This window comes from Spermophilus citellus (assembly GCF_964194105.1).
Source record: "Spermophilus citellus genome assembly, chromosome: 6".
NCBI lineage: Eukaryota > Metazoa > Chordata > Mammalia > Rodentia > Sciuridae > Spermophilus > Spermophilus citellus.
In genome coordinates this window covers 149,946,177-149,962,384 of record NC_138187.1, presented here as the reverse complement: position 1 = coordinate 149,962,384, position 16,208 = coordinate 149,946,177, and the positions used below count along the sequence as shown (strand labels likewise).

At 43.1% G+C, this 16,208-nt stretch overlaps 1 protein-coding gene across 3 annotated transcripts in view; it reads left to right on the top strand.

Moving 5' to 3' along the window:
* LOC308651644 (uncharacterized protein C1orf21) overlaps positions 1–16,208 on the top strand; it is a 206,254-nt gene that overhangs the window by 70,680 nt on the left and 119,366 nt on the right. For all 3 annotated transcript variants that reach the window (XM_081299048.1, XM_081299047.1, XM_081299049.1), the window contains one exon: positions 10,324–10,542. In XM_081299048.1, the coding sequence (XP_081155174.1) occupies positions 10,449–10,542 (94 nt within the window). In that variant the 5' untranslated portion in view covers positions 10,324–10,448. The remainder of the gene's footprint in view (positions 1–10,323; positions 10,543–16,208) is intronic.

The following is a 16,208-nucleotide window of genomic DNA, read 5'->3' as shown; positions in this document are numbered from 1 at the left end:
GCTGAATGCTACAAAATCAATGAACTTCCCAAAAGTCTTATGCATTTCTTAACAGTATGAAAATGGAGATGCTTTTTTTGTTTTTTGTTTTTTTCTTAACACAGGAAGTAGAGGGCATTGGGTTTGTGCTATCTGAAAATGACATTTATCATTTCAGTCTCTTGGGCCTTCTGAGGACACCCTCCTTAAATAGTTCTTTGTTATGGAAAGCTAATCAAAAGTTTAAATTTGAGCAAGAACCAACAAGCAAACAAAGACCTTGATTTTTCAGATGGGTGAATTTCAGAAGCACTGCTAAACATCTGGACTCTGATTGAAAGTGAGAAAATGCACCAAGGACAGGCTCTCTTAGCCATTTTGGAATCTCTAGTCCTTGGTGGAATATTAAAAACTAAGCAAGTTCTCAAAAATTCATTGTTGAAATAATTAGCACAGTTTTATAGAGCAGATGAGAGCCAACCATATAAGTGATAAAAGTTTTCTAAAGCCCATTGTGGGGGATAATAGTACATATTACTCTTTTCTTACTTTCTTAAGGTGTGAATACTGAACATAGTTTTAAATCACCTGTTGTAGGGCAGCAAACACCTGTGATGGCTCACATAACATCTTTAACTTCAGTCACTCGTGATATATTAAGAAGTCACTGCCTGTGCAGGTGACCTAGGACATGGGGCGGAGAGGAGATCACTGCCTGAGAGCTCCTCACATTTCTTTGTTAAAAGAGGTTTCTAAGAGACTTCATCCACTGGACATTGATTGCACATCTACTATGTGCCTGACACTGTGTGCAGGAGGGGGCAGCGAGCGGTAATCCAAAGAGGAATGATTAGGACGTGGTCATGACCTTGGAAATCTGCCTGGGGAAGGAGATAGACACGTAGCATGTAACAGGAAGTTGATGTGAACTGTGCATTCATGGGGGCCATAGCAGAACCCAAGAAACCCCATGAAAGCCCACTGACCCTCCACTTGTGGGCACACAGCCTTAGCCTTTAGAGCTTTGGATATTCCACGCAGAGGTGACTGCCCCACCCCCACAGCAGAAGCACTGGGCACTTCTCAGGGCCATCTGTCAGTGCTGCACATGGGCCAGGTGCTTCTCCTGCTATGGAACTGTGTCTCCATTTCTATCCGTGTCCTGTCCACCTGCAGTTATCTTTGGTCCAATTCTTAAAAACCACCACGCTGCCCAGATTAACCAGTCATCTCTCTTCCCATCTCTTCTTTCTATTCCCTTTTGCCTCTGCTTGTATCATCTGAAAGCTCATCGCCATGACGTTAAGTAATAGTGATGACGGTGGTGGTAATGACAATAGCTCCCTCTTATTTTGTTATTGATTATTTGCTATGTGCCAGATACTGGCCTAAGTACTTTCCATATAGCATCTCGTCTATTTCACTCAAAATTCATGAGGTCGTATCCCACTTTATAAATGAGGGCCCACGGCACCGTGAAGGAAGGAACTTCCCCAAAGCTATGTGACTCTTTTCCCACAAAATATTGGGTATAATCTTTGCATTGTTAGAACTTTGATAGTGGGGAGGGGGAGGAGACAAATTCCTTCACCCACAAAGTTTTATGTTTTATGTGTTTGCTTTCTTTACATTTGTAAGGCACTCCCAGATCTTGAATTGTTCTAGATAGAGTTTAAAGGCTCTAGGAGGCAGAATTTCAGAGTCTTCTAGAGGTGTTTCTTGCAGTTAGCAGCCCTCTAACCAGCAGATAGGGTAATTTACTGAATCTTTGTAACCACAGATTTTTCCGCAGACCTGTGCTGAGGGAGAGATCTTAGGCCAAAGGGAGCATCTAGTCCTTTCTGGATAATATTGTTTATTTTAGTAAGAAGAGGGGGAAATAGGAGGGAAAGTGTTTTGGGGAAGAAAGAGGGATGTATGTTCAGATTGTTTTTAAATTTCTAGCATTCAGATCTTTTCAAAGTGTAATGCATTACTTTATTAAACTACTGCTAATTTTGACCTTAGGAAACATATCCATACTCAAAAACAGCAAATTAAGTCCTCAAATAAATACAAGCAGGCTTTTTTGTTTTTAAACTATTCTTCCATTTGCTTGCAATGACTAGCTTGGGTGATTCATCATATTTGTTCTATTGCCTACCTTGCCTTTTATCCACCACAGTACGCAGGTTGAGGCTGAGGTACAAGCCCTTTCAGCAGAAAACTTAGGGATTGAATTGACTTGAAAATGTGCACTGTGCTGGACGCATGCAGAACTGGAGGCTTTCTAACTCAGTGACGGAGCCCCACACTGCTTTTCAGATGTGTGCATGGGAAAAGGGTTGCTGGTGTTAACTCTTGCCCTGGCCCCATGGAGGTAACCCAGAGTTTTCTGAGAGGTCCATTCAGCTACAGTGCTGTGCTGTGATTTGTGGTGCAAGGGTGGATCAGCAGCTGAGCACTGAAAGCGCATCTTTGCTGTCCTCGCCATCAGCAAATGTTTCTGAGGCTCTGCTAACGACACTCCATTGCTGGGCATTCTTCCACCTCTTGGTGCATAAAATATAGTTGGGGCAGCACTATTTAAATTAGCTTGAAATATCTCCTGACTCTCAAGAATGCTTCTGATTCCTTGTTCCCTGTAGCTTACACTAGTCATTGGAATTTTATTTTATCACATTATTGATCTGTGAGCCCTATCCAGATGCTAGCCCATCAAGGTCAGGAATTATACCTGTTCTTTAGATTTCAACACATGGATTGCCCTGGATGGTCGCTGGCCAATCTGAAAGGACCATGGCTTATTTGCTTTGATTCAAATCAAAATGTGTGGTTGTTTTTTTTTGTTTGTTTGTTTGTTTGTTTTAGTAATTCATACTTGTTCTACTTTCAAGTTCCATTCTCTTCTCGATTTCTCGTTCTTCCTTTCCATGTATTTTCTCTCATTTTCTCCATCTGCTTCTGGGTGTGCTTGGGTCAGGCCAGCAGACCTACCTTCGAGACCCTCTGGGCAGGTGGGTTTCATCCAATGTGAATGCAGAGGGTCTGATGGGGATGTCCTGGCCTGGGGGTATACTCACAGAACGTGACCTTGCACGTGGAAGTGCTTTTCAGAGCATTCATCATCGACTTAGATGTTCTAAACAATCCAAAAAAGGAGGGGAGACACATGGCCGTTCCTGACAAGGAGATCCCATGGATTTGTCCCAGGTGACGTGGGGAACCAGCAGCATGGCTGTCACAAAAATCACAGTCGTGGGTTCTTCTGGTAAAAGCCCAGGGTATAGAAGGTTCCCACACACAAGTTGACAACTTCCTACAAACACTTGGTCTTGAAAGTGGAAGAAGAAAAAGAACTTGAAGTCAAAGAATATCTGCCATTGGCCGCGGCTGCTGAGAAGCCACACATTTTTTTCTGCATAGGTCTGCACTGCTGTGGGTGTGTGGTTGATCAGGAGCTGATGTTTTCCTCCTTCACCTCCGCAGAAATAATATCCCCTACACAAATTTCTGTGTACATGTACAGGTAACCCCCAAATAAAGTGCAAGGTAACGGCACACAACTCTGAAATCCTTAGCTTGAAGAACAGTTATTCCACAAACCTTCTAACCAATTCCCTGAAAGAAACATTGTTAAAATTAATTTTATTCATTAAAGGAAGGATAGAAAAGGGGAAATAGGGAGCTGAGCTTTGTTCTGCTTCCAGCTCACTCACAGTTGAAATCAACACTCTTGGGCCAAAACATCATTGGTAATAACTTTCAGGCCCTTTAGGGTTTCTGGAAAAATTAGATTGCTTTATTCAGGCATAAAATCCAAGAAAGAGACCCAGAGCCTTGTCCCAAGGCAGGTGTGTGAAGGGTCAGGTCAGAGCTTGGTACTCTCCTGCCCACTCCAGTGGTCATTCCAGTTGACACACTGCCTCTTTGCTCCCATATCTCCCAGCACCAGTGTGTCCTCTTACATAGTATTTATTACTGTCACATTTCTGAGGGACACCTCTGTGCAATCCATACGTACGAATCCTTGGAGTTAATAGCATATTGTCACCTCTCATGCCACCAAGAGTGCGAGGCCAGGAGCCGGTGCACCACGATGCCAGTAACTGCAGGCACAAAGGAAGGTTTGGCTTTCCCAGATTATCCTCATGTCAAACGTGACATCCCTGTATGTATTATTTTTAATGTTCACAATGAAATGTGAAATGGTGTTAACAGTAGCCCAAGGATACCAAAGCTTCAAGATTAGAAATCACTTTTAAGCTTCCTTTCTTCTTCCCCCCAGTGGGCTGCTGTATTAACACTCATTATAGCGAAGCAAAGCAGATGGGCAAACAGACTGATTAGTTATATATATATATATATATATATATATATATATATATATATATATATATATAAATTTTTTTTTATTTATGGAGCTTAGATGTTGGCTCTTTCTTCAGTAAAAGAAAGGAGTTTTTAGATATCACCTTGTTTTGATTTCCCTTTTTAATCAGAAGTAGAAAGGGGGCACTTTGCTCCTGATCTGTTAATAATGCAGCTACATTCTTTTCTTAACTGCCAACTTCATAGCTCTCTGTGTACCCATTGCCACCAAATAAGTGCAAGGTGAGGAGCAGATGTGCCAGTTACCGCCAGCTAACAGGAAGGATTTCCCTCCAGTCCCTGCAGCCCCATGTCATGAATTCATGTTCTTTCTGGCCTGGAATTTCTTTATGGAGTTTATCACTGTAATTTTCTTTTTTTTTTTTTACAAGTGCCTTTTTTTGACAAGGAAAGTGTCTAAAATATTTTTGCCTTTATTATCCAAAATGCAAGAAGTCTTTAATTAGTGGGGAGTGAAATTACTCATGATATTATGTAAACAGAAATATTTTCCTGTAGCCTTTTAAAAAAAAAAAAAAAAGAAGATCAGATGTTGCTTTCGTTTTTCTCAAAAGTAGACATGGCTTATTTGATTTCTTCCCAGTCTTATAAAAGTGGGTTTTGGGATGAAACCATACTTATGGTTCAAAACTTAAAGTAAGGAAGAGAGACATTGTAGCCAGGTATGGTGATGCATGCTCGTAATCCCAGTGACACTGAGGCAGAAGTATCTGGAGTTCAAAACCAGCCTAAGCAACTTAGTGAGGTCCTAAGCAACTCATGGAGACCTGACTCTAAATAATATTGTAAAAAAGGGCTGGGGATGTGGCTCTGTGGTTAAGGGCCCCTGAGTTCAATCCCTGGTACCAAAAAAAAAAAAAAAAAAAAAGGAAAAAAGAAAAGAACGTATTCATTTGAAAGTAATAGACTTGGGGAGAGAGACCGTCCCGTGGTGTAACACAGAACATTCTGGAACATTCCCTATAGGAGAGGCTTATGGCATGGTATGAGGAGAAGAAGGATTCTGTTGCCTGTCTGCACGTTTTTAAAATCTGTTTTTGAATTTGAATCGGATTCTAATTTTGCTGATTTATTTTATCCAAAGAAGGACAGATAGCTTATAAAGACGGCATCAAGTTTGGTGAGCCTGTGGTGTTGTGGGTTATACTTGCTGCAGGATAATGTGGACACAACCCCATGGGGAGGGTTTTACACAAAGCCCTGAGTAATTAATTGAATCTCATGTTTTTAAAGGTGCCTGATGGTCCTATTGCTAGATTCTTTAGCTTAAAAAAAATCATCCTCAGTGAAACTTCATTTTAGAAGCTCCTATCAAACATCAAAGAGATGCTTCAGTTTAATTTTCACACTGTAATCTGCAACTTGAAAAATAGCAGACTGTTAATAACAATACGTGAAAATGAGATTCTCCCAGAGGCTCAATGTTGTGGTCTCTGCTTGAGCGCCCTGAGCACCCTCAGCCGCACCTAAGTGCTGTGGTTTCCAAGAGGAAAAATGAGTAGAGGGGGAGGGGGAAGGGAGAGAAAGCCCTAGATGCTAATGGAAAAGTGGAAGCTAAAAAACAAAACAAAGCAAAACAACACAAAAAAAACAGAGCTTAACTGAAGGGACCCTTTTCTGAGCAGAGATGGTTGTGCTCAGAATTCTGAAATTCTGTGAGCAGGTCTCAGTGGGTTGAGGTTAAGTGGAAAGAAATTGGGGGGGGGGACATTGATGTTGCCTCAGTCCATAAAGAGATGCAGTTCAAGGGTGTTTTAGTGCTATGTCTTTAACTGGGGTTGGGTCTCAAACCAGACATCTCTTGACACTCCTTTTCCCAAAGCCGAGTCAGGTGCCTGGGGATCGAATGCCCTGGCATCCTCTATTTAACCTGGGGTAACTGGACCACATGGCTGCGAAGCTGGTCTTCCTGATTATCTCCTTCTCTGGGAGTTCATATCTATGGAGAGAATATGAACTCCTGTCTGTTTACTACTGAAACCTCATACCTGTATACCAAACACATCTGGCACTTAGTAGTTTTGAACAAATACCTCTTGATTAAATAACTGTTGTGTTTATGTACAGGATCTAAGGGACATAGTAAAAAAAAAAAAAAAACAAAACAAAACAACTTGCCTCGGTGATCCAGAATTAATTTGATGAATTGGTGCTCTCCTGCCCTTCAGGTGACTTCATAGTTAGCACCTTCAAATAGGTTAATAGTTAAAATATATTTCTGATGAACTTATAAGACTTGAAAATATCACTCTTAATTACTGTAAAACATGTAGTGTAGTTGTTTCAAAAACAAAGTCTACACCTGCTTATGACTTGGAGAAAGCTCAGATTGAACAATAGTTCTCTTTAAAACATACAAACATGGCCAGGAATGGCTGTGCCTGCCCACGCTCGAAGCCGCTCTGGAGGCTGAGACAGGATCTCTTGAGCTCAGGAGTTTGTGGCCAGCTGTGAAACATAGCTAGAGCCTGTCTCAAAAAACAAAAACAAAACAAAGCAAAACAAAACAAAAGCCTATCTAATTAAACTTCCTAAGTAATTTTGTTTTCGTTGGATATAAACTGTGTCGAATCTGCTTGTTAACATGACCTTCGCCCCAATACATGAATAACAGAAGCAGTCTTTTTATGTGTGTGTGGTACCAGAGATTGAACCCAGGGGAGCTCCACCACTGAGCTACACCCCAGTCATTTTTATTTCGAGACGGGGTCTCCCTAAATTGTCCAGTCCGGCCTCTAAACTTGCAATTTTCCTGCCTCAGCCTCCTGAGTACCTGAGATTACAGGCATGTGCCATGAGCAACTAAAGTTCTTAAGTTTTCTTTTTGTTAGCCTCCTTCAATGTATTTGATATTCATGTAATGTCAACTTTTTCAATTCCAATAAGTTTTTGTTGTTGTTGTTGTTACCAACAAAACTTTTGGACACAGAAGAAACATCGTGGAATGCTTTTCAAAGGTAGCCACAGGATAATTCATCTTAAACTTTTTAACATTGGCAGTTTAACTTCTTGTCTGCAGTTTCACTTTCCACAGTTTATGTCACTAGGAGTCAACAAAAATATTAACATTGGTCTTGACTCTTTCAAGGGACACTATGTTCATTTAATTATTATATCATCTTGTTACAATGGTTCTATTTTATTGTTATTTCTGTTAATGTCTTACTATGTCTGATTTGGAAATTAAACATAGTTTACCTTGTTTGGTACTCTCTGTGGTCTCAGGCATCCACTTGGGGTCTTGAAACACATCCCCCAAGGAGGAGGGTGAGGTGACTATACTTCTTGGATAACTGAGAAACATGATGTTTCAAATATGAAACTGGAATGAGGAAGAGAAGAGGGAGAAGACTACCAGAGAGGGTGGCTGTAAACTGTCTCTTCCTTCTGAAAATCCTCTGCTGGCTTTGTTAGCATCTCCCCTTCGTGCTTCTGTTTTTAGTCTAAAGAGGTGGCAGCAGAGAGTGGGGCCAGGCCAGGTTTTCCCTCTCACTTGGTCCCCTCCCTGTGGACATGTGAGGTTGTTTCCTCACACTTCCTTTTGGGACAGTGAGGCTCTTCCTGCCTGGGAGCCCACACCTGTGACCTCCCTTGATGATGCTGGGGGTGAGACAGAGGAGGGAAAGTGCCCACCGGGTGTGCACAGAGCAACGGCAGCAGAATCACAGTGCCTCAAGGTGCCGGCCCTTCGCAGCCTCCTGTTAGGAGGGCTTGACCCTCCTCCTACCTTGAAGCCCAGTCCCTTCTCCCATCCCTCCCATACTCTGGGATGTTTCTTCGGGAACTGAGGCAGGTGGGCAGAATGGATTTCCACACTCATGCACTATTTCTCACCGTGTGTGCAAACTTGGATCAGACAGACCCCCTGGGCCTGGTTTATGAAGCTGGATGAGGGCAGTGAGGCTTTCTCCAGGCTCTTCTCATCCCCCACGTGACCCCTCCTAAAATAAGCACACACACACAAACAGGCTCTTGCTCAGAATGGTCCTGCCACCGACCTGTTGCCACGGTCCCGTCAGGCTGATGAACTTTTACCAAACCTCTAAGACCCCAAAAAACACCCACTTCCTCTTTCCAGTTCCTGACTCCACCCAGTCATGGTGTGGTCTGCTGTTGTGAGTTCTGAGGGCTTGGTGAAACCTTTATCACAGCCCCTATGACACTGCACTGTGTCGCGTCTCTCTCCCGTCAAACTCCTGAGCTCTGCACACCAGGATGAATAACACATGGAATGAGCAAATAGAACAAATGAATAAACAAATAGAAAGACGATAACTTTCAAAAATATTACTGCTAAATAATTTGTGTGTGTGTGTGTGTGTGTGTGTGTGTGTGTGTGTGTACGCCTACCTATAGGCCTGGATTTCATTTAGTGTTAAAAAGATGAAAATGTGAGCCGAATCTGATGGTGTATGCCTATAATACCAGCGACTCAGGAGGCTGAGTCAGGAGGGTCTACCTCAACAACTTAGCAAGGCCCTGTTTCAAAATAAATAAAAAGGGCTGAGAATATAGCTCAGTGGTAGGATGTTCCTGAGTTCAATTCCCCATACCACCATAAAGGAGAAAAGAAATTTATTAACGCGGAGTTACCTAAAGTATAAAGAGATAAATGCTCCTGGGTTTATAAAATTTCTCCCCCCCCAACCCTCTGCTTCCTATTAATGATGTCACATAACCAATGAAAAAGTTGAACAATTATACAGACTATAATGTTACAGTTGGTATTTATTGCAGTTTGCATTTGGCTTAATTTAAGATCATTACCTTTGTATCTAAGTTCAGGTATTGGATGCCCTAGGCTAATTTGAAAAATTCTCTTTGCTGAGGTTTTATGGTTTAAATGATTGGGTTTCCTGATCTGTGGATGCTCTGAGTGCTCTAGGAAAGAGGGCGTAGGGTCGGCCCCTGTAGGAAGCTCCTAGCCACACTCTGTAGCGCTGTCTGTGAGCCCCAGGAGCCTGGGTCCTTCATAGCCAGCAGCGGGTGCCGGTGCTGATGGAGGCTAAAGGAGGCCAGGGGTTCAGGCGAGGCCTGTGTCCCAGTGGGATGGGTGGAGGTGAAGGAGTGGACAGGGCTGGAGTAGATCACCTACAGGACTGCGATGGCTGGGTAAAAAGGAGGGAAAATAGAAAGCAATAATGATCGTGGTGAGCTCTGCAGATGCTGAGGGTTCTGACGGCTCGTTGGGTGGGGCAGGGGAAGGCCGAGTCACTCAGCTGACCTGAGCATCATCTCTTTCATGGTGTATCCTAAGTGCTCTGTATGCCTTCGTGAGAGGCCAGTAGAGGCCCTTCCCAGGGGTGGACAGCTGTTTGCCTTTCTTCCTATCCCTGCATTTTCTGCTCGATCCTCCAAACCTTCAGACAGCTAAGCAGAACATCGTCCAAAGTAATTTTAAGACCTTGTCCCATCTCCTTCCTCCAAAAGTGTCACCTCCGGTAAAATAAAATACTGAACTATTTTCAGCCCCAGTGAGAAAGGTGTAAACCAGTCCCTGTTTCATTCCAAGCAGGATGGCTACTCTCAGAAAACTTTGAGGGGCTGATAAGAGGTGGCCTGGGGGGGAGGATGAGGGAGAGGAAAAGCCGTTCTCAGTCCCCTGCACTGGTTGAGTCTCAGGAACGCGCTTTGCCTACTCTGAAGGTTTTTGAGGTTCCAGAGCCTCAGCCAACCTATACATACATGGCGTGCATGTGTGGCCAGTAGTACTCAAATACTTCCTTGTGTAAATAAATATGTATTTCTTGTAGCTCTCCTAAAACTTCACCCCTGGTGGGGGTGTCCTCAGACTTGCTTTCTGAGTGGGAATTGATTGAGAACAGAACACAGGCATTCTGTTCTTCAGCGCCACGTCCTGCCACAGGCTTCTGCATGAGTCCTAGCATGTCACGGGTCACACCTCTCAGAGCCGTTCCACCCCACGGGTTTTGCTGGAGTCTCCCTGGCTGATCTAGCTCTCTTCTCTTGCAGGTGCGCACATCTTGACCAACTCAGCAGAAGGTGGATTTTCTTCGTGTTTAAAGAAAAAAAAAATGTCCCCGTGTCTGTAGAGATGATTTGCAGTTCAGCCCGGCTGAAGCTGACCGAATGAGACTATGGGCTGTGCCTCCGCCAAGCATGTTGCCACTGTTCAAAATGAAGAGGAAGCCCAGAAAGGGAAGAGCTACCAGAACGGAGACGCGTTTGGCGGTGAGTGCTGTCACGCGGTACCCCTGATGGCTGGTTCTAGGCCTTTCACTTTGGTGATGGTGAACAACGGTAGCCATGGGTGTCTTATGCCATTGGGGTGAAGGGGTGACAAGACCCAAAATCAACCCAGACCTTCTATTTCCTGACCACACATCATGATTAATAGGGGCTTTGCGGAGATCATGGAGGTCTTTTGCAGGTTATTTAGATGGAGTTCTGAAGAACCAATAGGATTTAAACAGGAGCATAGGACAGCAGCCATCGAATGTCCTGGTGGGGAAGAACTGTAAGACTGAAAAGAGTCCAAAAAAGGGAATGAGTGAGGATTTATAAACACGGGAAGTTTCAGGGTTAATGGAGTGAATTACATGTTTTCATATTCTAAAATAACACATGAGATGAATTTGTAGTCATTTTTTAACTTCTCTATGATAATTCAAATTGCCCTCATGATATCTAGTGCAAAGGTCACAAACTGCCAAGTATACATCTGGCCACGAATATATTTTCTTTGCTTCCTCCTCCACCTCTATGTTTCTCATAAAACCCCGATATGTCCAGAAGCTCTTGCAACCCTGTGTCTTCACTCCTTGAGGTGACATTCAGCGGGTGGGGTAGCAATTGCCCTTCCAGTCAGCCTGGGGCACCCAGTGAAGTGCTCACCCTTGCCTGCAGACGCATACCAAGCCCAGGCTACTCATTAGTTACCTGCCTGTCCACTTACAGCCTCTTGAGTTTCCTGATCTTGAGTTTGCCCCTGGAATCATCAATTACTTCTCTGATGAAGTATGGATACGTGTACACAATTCCAGGCCCTAGAAGGCAGAGAAGCAGTTTTTGCTGAACAACTTTACCAATAATATCTACCACTTGACATTCACATGGCCCTTTTACTTATAAAAACACCTCTTCATCTCTTGCTGGATAAGGAACCTCATTGAGATAATGTTTGCATCGAGTTGCATCATTCGGTCACTGTCAGACAATTCTGTTGCTTGTACGGGCTATAGCTTTTAGTCCATTGTAACTGTTGTTCTGGTCCTCTCATGAAGAATTGGGATGCTATTTAAGAGCTAATGCTTTATGTAAATGGAGTAGTCTGAATGAGAAGGTAGATTTTATTCTGTTGTTTTAAGGAGATGCATTTGCTGGCTGGGACACATTTGCCTCTCTTGGTGACTGCCTATAGAAAAAAATAACGTATGTATGCGCATCTTAATAAAACTAGAATCCAGGTTGCTGAAACCACGGTTTCTGGGAAAACAGCTAATTCGAATTGGAGTCATTACTGTCACCCTCAAATGCTTAACTTTTAAGAGAAAATAATCTAACATCAGGGATTTGTTAGAATTAGCTTCCATGTGAGGCCTCTGTGTCAATATCATTTTTGTGATAACACTCCTATGTCTGGGGCTGCCACCATATGTCAGACCCGGGAGGCATTTACATTCATTTTCATGTTGAATTTTCACAACAATCCTGTGAAATATATGCCATCCGTTTTGCATATCTGGAGCTTGAAACGCAGATATGCTAGCTGGTTGAAGATTGCCTGTCTATTAAGTGACAGTCTCTCTCTCTCTCTCTCTCTCTCTCTCTCTCTCTCTCTCAGATTTGTCCACCTGTCTTTTCTTTTTCTTTCTTTTTTGTATCAGGGATTGAATCCAAGGGCACTTAACAACTAAGCCATCCTCAGCCCTTTTTGTTTTTTTTTTTATCTTGAGACAGGGTCTTGCCAAGTTACCCAGGACCTCACTAAGTTGCTGAGGCTGGCTCCCTTGTCACTGGGGTTACAGGTGTGCACCAGCACACCCGGCTACTTTTCTTGATGTTTTTTCCCGATGCCCAGTCATCTCCGGTTGGTCACTCATCCTTTAATGCTGTGTAATAAGTGTAATGCTACATGCCATGGAGATTACAGAGGTAAATAATCCGTGAACCGTGCTATGTGGGACTTCATGAGAAGATAAGGACGTGTTGTGAGGCGGAACACACCATGTACCAGAAGAGGGAAAGATAAGGATGGGGGACAGAGTACTGGCAGCCTTGCTGAGATGGCATCATCAGAGTAGCTTTCTTAGTGGCAAATCTGAACCTGGCCTTCAAGGGCTGCGGGAATCTAACCCCGCTGGATGAAGGGCACAGGAGGAACCTAGATGAGGAAAGGCTAGAAGTCATGTGAGGTGTATTCAAGAATTATAATAATCCAGTTTGCACGGAATGTAAAGTATAAGTGGGAGCGAACTGAGGGTTAAATAGAGAACTTTTAAATGCGGGCTGGGGTTGTGGGTCAGGGGTATCGCACTTGCCTAGCACGCTTGAAGCACTGGGTTTGATTCTCAGCACCACATATAAATAAAAAATACAAAAAGTCCATCAACAACTAAAAAATACTTTTAAAAAAGAGAGAACTTTAAATGCCAAATTGTAATCTTGAGAAGGATAACTTAGACTCTAAGAACAAGATTTGGTGATAGTAGAGATACTGTGCTTACAGTCTGCTTAGTGATGAGAACACCTAACCACCTGTTTCCTAATTTAGTCACAATCACATAGCCAGGAAGACTCTGTTGTTCTAGTGAACCGTAAGCATCTTGCAGATGTTAGCATCTGATAAAGGATCCTGAATTAGTCAACTTGGCTGAGTATTAGACTACCGTAAGATCTCAGTGACATTAGACAGTAAGCATTTCTTTCTTGGTCACATTATGAGTTGGTGGGCTAGCTGGGGTGGCACTGATCCACTTCCCTCTTATTTTCCTAGTTCTAGGAGCAGTGAACTGAGGGCATTCCTCCCCTTAAAGAAAGGCAGGAGTGCAAGCCACACACATGAAGCTTTGTAAATGTGGCTTAGAGCCAGCTTGCTGTCACTCACACCCATATTTTGCCAGCCAAAGCAGGTCACACAAACAAGCCCAAGGTCAAGAGGCAGAAAAGTACACTCTGACCACGGCACATTCATGGCACAGGGTGTGGACCTAGGGAGGAGAGTAAGAACTGGGGCTAATCCATCTCCTCCAAACCTGCCCTGTCATTGCTGTCTCTGTGGCTCCATATAGTCTGTACCCATAGGTGCACTTTGGTCCTCTGCTTAATATTCTTCATCTCCACAATACTTACTTAGCACCATTATCTTATTAGTCTAACATAAATATATGCAAGTTTGTGATATAGTGTTAAATAAAGGTGAACAGAGCTTCACCAGTCAAGAAAGACTTTTTTTTTTCTAGCTTTACCAGGGTTCTGAGGGTAGAATTGATGGAATACAATGTCAAGATTAAGTGCCAGGACTCTAGATGTTACTGTCTGCTTGAGTTTAAATATGTCAAGAGAAGGTCCTGCCTGTGTTACTTTACTTAAATTAGTTTGCAAGGAGACGTTTACAGAATCCCAAGATGATTCCAGATGGTAGCAGATGAATGATACGTCTGGCTCGTCTTTAACCATTTGACATCTTTGGTTACCCATTGTTCCGGTGATCTTTGATAGAATAACAAATGACCGGAAGGTTTGAAACAGTCCTGGCGTCTTATTTCTCATGATTCTGTGGGATGGCTGGGGTGCATCTGCTCTTCTCTCCTGGGCAAGGTCATGCAGCTGCATTTAGCTGGGATCTCAGCTGGACTCAGCTGTCCACCATGGCTTCCGGTCTCTGTCTGCAAGACCTCTCTTCCCAGATTTTCACATGGCCACTGTCATGTAAGAGGAAGTGGAGACTATCAGGCCACTTAAGACGTGAGCTGCAAAGTCCAAGAATGTCATTTTTGCTGCATTCTATTGGTCAAAGCAAGTCATGAGACCAGCCGAGGGAGCACAGAGGCACTCCATCCCCGAGGAGGGAAGGAGTTTGGGGAGCCATCTTTACATCGGGTTCCGTACCCTTGGGGAAAGGTAATTACAGCCCTGTGACTGGGTTTTATTCCAACCAGGGAATATTTTTCACTGACTAGAATGGTCTCATTCACTTTTTAAAAACTCAATGTTTTGAAAATGTTATTACAACCTGTAGTTGAAGATTTGAACAGGATCTGTGAAGGGTGGCTTATTGAAGATGGCAATCAAGTGTCTCTGAGAGTTAGTATCAGCCCGTAGTAGATTCTTTTCCTAAAGGTGTTAATTCATAGTTTCCAAAGACACAAACTGGAGAGCTTTGAGGTTCAGTGTCTTTACACAAATAGTGATTTCTGTTTTTGTGAAGCAGTTTGGTCTCCATGATGTTTGGGTTATTTAGGAGACAAACCACTCCAAATGTGTGTGACAGAATTATGTAGAATATTCCACCATTGAGGATTAAGTGACAAATGGGCATCTTTTTTTTTTTTTTTTTTTTTTTTTTTTTTTGGTAGTACTGGGGATTGAACCCAGGGCACTCTACCACTGAGCTATATGCCCTCATACCTTTTTATTTTTCATTTTGAGACAGGCTCTGACTAAATTGCCCAGGCTGGCCTCAAACTTGCTATCTTCCTGCCTGAGATTACAGGTGTGCATAACCACACCTGGCAGAAATCATGGTGTATCTGAATTTTGATCCTGACTCCTAGATTTCAAAGAATTTAGGAGTTATTTGATGAGGAACTTTATCACTGATATTAACCTACACATTTTCTTAACATTTTCAATGTTCAAGCATAAATGATTTCAGGTCTCAACTTCTGCTTTAACGCACCGTGACCCTTTCAAAAGTCAGATCCTGGCTAGAAGGCTCATCTCCATATTGGAATTTTCCTCCCCTTAGTGGTCAGGGCAGATGTGAACAGTGGTCAGCAGATCTGCAAAGGTCATTCAGAGGACAGCGAGCAGGTTGCCAAGACCAGCTTGCAAAAAAATAAATGACCAACAGTTGAACAAGTTATCATGAACTAGTTAAGCAAGTTCTAAGGGAGCCAAATTGTATTGGATTTCTTTCTACAGATTCACTGAGCCAACTAAAGTAGGGATATGGGGTGGATTCAGGCCTTAGTGGGGAAATTAACATGTCAAAATCTGAGATCCTGAGCTCTCAGGGTACCTGCAGGGGAAAGAAACTCACACTTTGACTTTCCTATTTGTGTCTTTTCTATTTCTATTCTTCCAGTAATGTAGTCACTCTGGCTCTTGTCTGTTCCCAGAATCTTACCCTCTTCTTCTAGTGTCACTTTTCTGATCACTGCTGTTGATCAGGTGGCTGTAGCCCCTCACCCAGAGGATTCCAGGGTCCTTGGTCTTCTTTGTTGTTTATTTGTTTCTTTGCTGTTGTTAACTGCAGATTTTTGGTTATTGTGGTTGTTGTTGTGTTGTGTTTTTGCACCACAGTTAGGTTGCTTTTTCTAAAGTATGCCTCCACTGGTGTTGACTCTTCTGCTCCAGAACTTTGTGCCTAATGTTCTCTAGTAAAATCCCATGTCATTCGTCAACACTCAGGACCTCGGAAGGTGGCTCATATGCACTTTGCCAGCCTCGGTTCATGCTCTGTTCTTCCAGCCAGACTCCACGACTCACCCCTGTGACCTCATCCCACACCTCTGTGCTCCAGGCCTTTCAGGACATGGTGACCTCTGCTGGACATGGGCCTTTCTCCCGCCTTCATCTCTTAAATCATGCTGCATTTTCCAAATGCAGACTCTTGTATAAAACCTTTTTGGATACCTGCAGAAATTTCTCTTTCCTGCCATACTAGAATACAT